General features: G+C 49.6%; 1 protein-coding gene across 1 annotated transcript; it reads right to left on the bottom strand.

Annotated features, from left to right (window-relative positions):
- Nucleotides 1-254: 254 nt before the first annotated feature.
- MAD2L1BP (MAD2L1 binding protein) lies at nucleotides 255-6134 on the bottom strand. The gene is made up of 3 exons (XM_027127369.1): nucleotides 6027-6134; nucleotides 5248-5507; nucleotides 255-2782 (listed from the first exon to the last, which is right to left on the bottom strand). The coding sequence occupies exons 1-3, from the start codon at nucleotides 6073-6075 to the stop codon at nucleotides 2270-2272; spliced, it is 822 nt and encodes a 273-aa protein (XP_026983170.1). The 5' UTR covers nucleotides 6076-6134; the 3' UTR covers nucleotides 255-2269.
- Nucleotides 6135-6608: the final 474 nt, after the last annotated feature.

The following is a 6608-nucleotide window of genomic DNA, read 5'->3' as shown; positions in this document are numbered from 1 at the left end:
CTAAGCCCGTGCGCCACAACTACTGAGCCTGCGCAATAGAGCCCGCGAGCCACAACTACTGAAGCCCGCGCACCTAGAGCCCATGCTCCGCAACAAAGAGAAGGCCCCGCGATGAGAAGCCCGCACACCACAACGAGGAGTAGCCCTGCTCGCCACAACTAGAGAAAACCCGTGCTCAGCAACAAAGACCCAATGCAGCCAAAAATAAATAAATTTTTAAAAAGAGATAAACAGGTGCTTCAGCAGGCTTGTTGTCAGAGAAGGAGATGGGATTTATTGATAAAATTATTAACTGATATTTTAATTTCTGGATTCCTTTGGAGGACTCATGAAATCAGAATGACCTGTCCCCAATGCCAACCCGACAGAGAACTGTCTAAATTACCTGAATAATTACTTTGTTTTGATTGCCTAGACATTGTTTATGAAGGCTTTTAAAAGTAGTACTTGAGGGATCTGACTTGGCTTAATGTGTCTTACATCTCAAAACAATTTATAACTTGTTCAAAACTCTCCCTCCCTTTAGGCAGACCCCTTAGCCTGTCCCTTCCCAAGTGGGAGATATGGCCCTGCTCCTCTTCTGTAAGGTAATATCAGACACAAAACCAGCAAAGTCCAGCTGGTGGAATATGCTTCAAGTGGACACAGCACAGAAAAGATCTCAAACCTTTTGTTTGCATTGATTCCATACTTACTCCGCACCAATAAATGGCAGGTTCCATGTCACGAAACACAATCTGAAGCCAGAGACGGAAGTCCTGCTGCTTTCCAATTCTACCACCTTCAGTAGGGCAAACCCTGTTTAATTAGCTCAGAGTAAAATCACACAGGGTGTACAGCAGTGTAAAGCAGTGAGCCTCGAGCCAGCTGGACTGGGTTTGAATCCAGGTTTTGACACTTATGCAAGATATTCAATCTCATGAATCCAGGTTTCGACACTTATCTTATGCAAGTTATTCAACCTCCCCAATCTCCCCAAGCATCATCTATAAAACGGGGACTATAATATGAACTTTTCAAGGTTATTAGATTAGATAATGTATGTAAAGTGCTTAAAATCTACTATAAAATATAAACTATTTTCTTAAAATATAAAACATAAAACATTCTTCTTAAAACGTAAAAAATAGTATATATTGCCCCCATTTACACATACATACACACACACACACACTCCCAAACACACACCCCTATCTCCAACACCAGCAGGATGAGGATTCTGTCTTCAACTTGCTTCCAAGAAATAAGCAGGTGTTCGCAGGGACAAAGGGCCTCAGTGCTTAGTGGACAGGACAGCATCAGGCTGGAGAGGACAACAGTAAGGCTCAGGATGGCCAAGCCAGAAATGTAGCCGAGGAAGGACAGCCACAGGCAGGAGAGCAGGGTTTGCCTGAGGACAATACTGCCAACAGTAACTGCCGGCAGCCACCATGCAACTGCAATGGAGAGAGGCAGGGCAGAATTCCAGAAGGGACATCTGGCCTCAGGGAAGTGAGCCTGCAGGGCAGCCTTGGTGCCTTAGCCTACGGTTCAATCAGGCTTTGCAAAGACTCTCTCGGTTTTCTTTTCTCAGCTCCCTTCCCCCATGTGACCTCTGCTCTGGGTACACATACTCACGTGGCAAGCAAAGAACATCGGGCTAGGAGTTAGCTGATGAGAACTCTTGCCCCAGCTCTGATATCGAACTGTTATAGAACCTTGGCCAAGTCACTTAACTTCCCAGATTGGCCTGGGGCTGATGAAGAGAAAGAATCATTAGTAAAAAAAAATCATGGAAGCCCAAAGCATAAGAGGCCAAGGGGGAAGATAAAATACTCTAACCTCAAGCCTGGAAAGTCTCTTTAAGCTAAAAGAGTTTCAGGAAAATGTAACATTAATCCATACATTTTATATTTAAGTTCATGAGTCATATCCACATTATGTCCCTGGTAAAAATTCTGAAAGGCCACAGCAAAAAGCAGAAAAGGGTCACCTCCATAGGGGTGTCCGTCTATGGGCCCATGTTTGCTTTCCAACCCCCAAAAGAAACACCTGACCCAGAACCCTCTGGGAAAATCAGCCTTTGATTCAAATAGATGCTTGTTCAGTGATGATTATTACAGCCCTAACCATACCATCAGCCCCCCGGGAAGTCTAAGGGAGGCAGGCAGCCAGAAGGAGAGAACCTTCCTCTCGCCAGGAATTAACTAGCTCCAAGCAAGAGATGGGTGACTTGGTGCCACAGGGGGAAAGATAATTTAGCCATTGTGTTCACGATGAGCATTCCCATTCACTCGTGGAAACCCTTCAGTGTCACTGGTGCCTGGAACCAAATGTAATCCTCCCAGGCTGTAGCTGGGATGGCGGGTCGGCCACAGGACAGGGTCACAGTCAATTTGTGGCCCCGGCTGGGCACTCTATAGTTGAGCTTGGGTCGAAACCAGTCTTCTCCACAGTCGCGGTGACCCTGTGCCATGACAGTGGTGCCCATGAGTGGAGGAACCTGCAGCTCACTGAAGGCATCAGCCATGAAAATGGCTCGGAAGAGGCGGCGCAAACAAGCTGCTGTGCTCAGGCTCGGGTCCATGCTGTTGGGGACCAAGCGGGACAAGTCAAGTTCATAGAACTCCTTGGGACTGAGGGCATTGCCCCCAAGGAGGATCAGCACTCGTGGTACTAGTGTCCTGGCAAAGAGACCCTCCAGGTGGCTGAGGACGCTCTCCAGTTCTGCCAGTGTTTGTTGGCATTTCCTGCTGCTCACCTCGGCAGTGGCCCGAGGTTTCTTCTTCACCACTTCCTCTGCCTGTGAGGACAAAGAATGGTGACAGAGAAGTTCTGCAAGGTAGGGGAAAGCTAATGACCTTTGAAGAACCCTCTGGGATGGAGCAGATTTATGGGACTGGATTTCCAGTTCAGTGAACTGCCACAGGCAAGACACTGGGTTTTATCAGAGGGTAATGTATCAAAAAGGAAACTACGTTCTTTGTACAAAATCATAATTCTTCCACACTTAGAACAGCAAAGACAGTGTTCTGAAGCAGGAGGCATCCAGAAATTAGCAACTAAAATACTCAAGGAGATGTGGTGGCACGGTAGGTGGCAAATTTTTGCTGTGCTGAGAGTGATAACAAGACTGAGGATTATTTGGTCTAATAAATTCTGGAGTTCATCCTCCAGTTAAACATGGCAAATGGAAGGAAGGGAGGGATGGAGGGAGGGAGGGAGGAAGGAAGGAAGGCAGGAAGGAAAGAGGGAATGGAGGGAGACAGGAAGGGAGGGGAGAGAAAGAGGACTCCCAAGGGCAAAAAGAACTGGAAGGGACTTCCCTGGTGGCACAGTGGTTAAGAATCCGCCTGCCAACGCAGGGAACACGGGTTCAAGCCCTGGCCCAGGAAGATCCCACATGCCGGGAGCAACTAAGCCTGTGCGCCACAACTACTGGGCCTGCACTCTAGAGCCCAAAGCCACAACTACTGAGACCGCGTGCCACAACTACTGAAGTCTTCACGCCTAGAGCCAGTGCTCCGCAAAAAGAGAAGCCACTGCAATGAGAAGCCCGCGCACCGCAACAAAGAGCAGCCCCCACTCGCCGAAACTAGAGAAAGCCGGCGCACAGCAACAAAGACTCAACACAGCCAAAAATAAATAAATAAATAAATTGCAAAAAAAAGAACTGGAAAATAGACAACAGTGTCCAAAGGCAGCAACAAATTTCTGGAAGAGAGAAAGCAGACGGAAGAGTTCGAAAGAGCTGAATACCAAGTACTGACAGAGGGGACTCCCCTGAGAAGTTTGAAATGATTCACAATGCAGAAGCCCATAAAGGCCCAGGAATTGTCCACTTAAGCACCACAGAAGACAAAAGTGAACACATGGGGACTGAGGGAACACCTGTGCAAGGACCCTTAGATCACCTGCCAATTTCCTCCACCCAGACAGAATGTTTTGGAAGTCCTCTTTCTCTCTTTCTTTCCTTTCTTCCTATTTCTCTGATTTAGTAGTATTTCAGATGGGAGCACAGATAAGCATGTGTTCAATTTGCCATGTTTAACTGGAAGACCACTCCAGAATCACCTTTATTAGACCAATCTTCTTTCCTGTTATCACTACCATTACTTTCTCACCCAATATCCTTCAAGGCTACCAGCTAGCTCAGAGGCCCAGCCATGCACACAGAACTTTCAATGACTTATTCTTAAATATTTATCAGACACCAAATAAAAGCCTCTAACATGAAAGAGACAAAAACAAATAAATAGGAAAAGGAATCTGGAAGAAACGGAGACACTGCAAGCGACAGAGAAAAGCTTCAAAAATACAATAATTAACGTCCACAGGTAAGAGAAGTTCATACAGACAGGAAACAACAGGATGCAATTTAAAAGGAACATGTAAAAATTAAGAAAAAGCTCTTAAGACTATGACTGCCAAAAAAGAAAAAAAACTGATATAAGTGTTAGAATATAAACTCAAGGAAGTTTATTATAAACCCACAGAAAATATAACATAGAAACAAAGAGATGAGGATATGGACAGAAAAGACACTAAAATTAAAGGATCAGGTCTTCCCTGGTGGCGCAGTGGTTGAGAGTCCACCTGCCGATGCAAGGGACACGGGTTCGTGCCCCGGTCCGGGAAGATCCCACATGTCGCGGAGCGGCTGGGCCCGTGGGCCATGGCCGCTGAGCCTGCGCGTCCGGAGCCTGTGCTCCGCAACGGGAGAGGCCACAACAGTGAGAGGCCCGCATACCGCAAAAAAATAAATTAATTAATTATTTAAATTAAATTAAAGGATCAGTTCATGAAGTCCAAATGCAACACACAATAGGAGTTTCAGAAAAAGAAAACAAGAGGAAAAGCAGGAAGGGTTAGACTATCAAGACTAGAGTGGGTAGAAAGGGGGCTTCCCTGGTGGCGCAGTGGTTGAGAGTCTGCCTGCCGATGCAGGGGACATGGGTTCGTGCCCTGGTCCGGGAGGATCCCATATGCCGCGGAGCGGCTAGGCCCGTTAGCCATGGCCGCTGGGCCTGCGCGTCTGGAGCCTGTGCTCTGCAACGGGAGAGGCCACAACAGTGAGAGGCCGGCGCACCGCAAAAAAAAAAAAAAGACCAGAGTGGGTAGAAAGGGACAGAAGCCATAGGGCTGAAACATCCCTTACAGCTGCTTAGGCTGACAGGCCTGAAGATTCCTTAGACGCCCTTTTTACCTGCCCACCATCTAATAGCCACAAAGTCTCCCCACCAATTTTCTCCCAAAGCCTGTGCCCACCTGGGGAGGTTTTCGGTAGAAGTGCTTAAGCTGTTCGTAGGGCAGAGGGAGTTGCTGGCGTTGGTACATGATATGCTTCAGAAGTTCACAAGTAAACCGACAGCACCCTTCCTGGCTGACAGGCCCGGGAAACACCACTGGCACCACGCAGACTCTGGGGCGAAGGGGCTCCGAAGGGTTGGGAGGTTCCTGGGGGGAGATGGTCTCAAGTTCTATCTGGGGGTCGTGGGTTTCCTCCGACTTCTCACACCACTCCAAATCTGGTAGGTGCACAGGGGGACAAGAGAGAAAAATGAAAAACTTAAAAGGCCAAAGCCAGTCTTCTCATTCCCTTGTGGCGACATCGGCCACCACTGCGGAGGCGACACCCCGACACATGCAGATTCCCTCCGCAAACTCCCCTGTGGGCGGTGGCGCGGAGGTTCCGGATCCCAGTTGCCTAAGGTGAAGTGACGGCGGGATTTGTGGGGAACGGGTGGAGGATTTCGGAGGCAGCGACTGGGGCTCTGCTCAGAAAGTGGAGGCCCTGATCTGGGAAAACCAGTTGAGAGAAAGTGTAGTCAAGCAGGGCCCAGAACCCGTTGCGAAAAGGGGGGTGAACCAATGGAATCCAGGGCCTTGGGGGCGATGGAGTCAACGGCGCCGAGTCAGAACTGGGAGGGACGCCGGGAAATGGGGACAAGGAAGACAGGCCAGAGAAGGGGCCAGGGGCTAAGTGACTGGAGGGAGCAGCGGTAGGGAGGAAACAGACTCCTCGAGCTCCGGACCCCACGCCTTACCAGAGACTGCGGCCGGGGCCTGCACTTCCGGCTCTGGGGCCGCCATCATGACCTCCTCCCCACTCTCCGTGCGGTTTGAATAGGCGCCCCGCGCAGCCTCATGGGAAACCCGGCCTCCACTTCCGGTTCCGTTGCCGGAAAGTGGGCGGGGCGCCGCGTCAGTGTGGCGGAGGCTGGGCTGGGTGGGGAATTGAGCTCTGCGCTCTCCTTCTTAACACCGTCCGGCAAGTCCGCTGAACCCTTCTCCTACAGGGAAACCATGGGTTCTCAGCCACTTAGCGCTGCCTTCCAAAGGACACCCGCCCGCATGCATCCGTTCTCTCCTGCGTTCCGTATTCGCTGCGCACCTACTTCGTGCCAGGCCCTGTCCTAGGTGCTGGAGACTCTAAAGCGAAGAAGCCAGAGGCAGGCGCTGTCCGCAAAGTGTTCAATGCCTAATGGATTCAATGCAATGTGATGAATTATATAGTAAGGCATACATGGGCAGCGGACGCGAAGAACAGGAGCGCCTAACCTAGAGGGGGTGGGAGTGAGGGGTGGTCCCGGAGGAAACTGAGACCTGTAGGATGAGTAAAGGTAAAG

The sequence above is a fragment of the Aethalodelphis obliquidens genome, unplaced genomic scaffold (genome assembly GCF_003676395.1).
Source record: "Aethalodelphis obliquidens isolate GAN/ISIS:26980383/991018 unplaced genomic scaffold, ASM367639v1 scaffold31, whole genome shotgun sequence".
In the NCBI taxonomy this organism is placed as follows: domain Eukaryota; kingdom Metazoa; phylum Chordata; class Mammalia; order Artiodactyla; family Delphinidae; genus Aethalodelphis; species Aethalodelphis obliquidens.
Note: the sequence above shows the minus strand (reverse complement) of the source record. Positions and strands in the feature narration are given on the sequence as shown.

Coding starts and splice junctions, on each gene's coding strand:
- MAD2L1BP (XM_027127369.1), bottom strand. CDS start 6,075: ATGATGGCGGCCCCAGAGCCGGAAGTGCAGGCCCCGGCCGCAGTCTCT. Junction 5,508..6,026: donor GGCCCCGGCCGCAGTCTCTG/GTAAGGCGTGGG, acceptor TGCACCTACCAG/ATTTGGAGTGGTGTGAGAAG. Junction 2,783..5,247: donor TCTACCGAAAACCTCCCCAG/GTGGGCACAGGC, acceptor TTGTCCTCACAG/GCAGAGGAAGTGGTGAAGAA.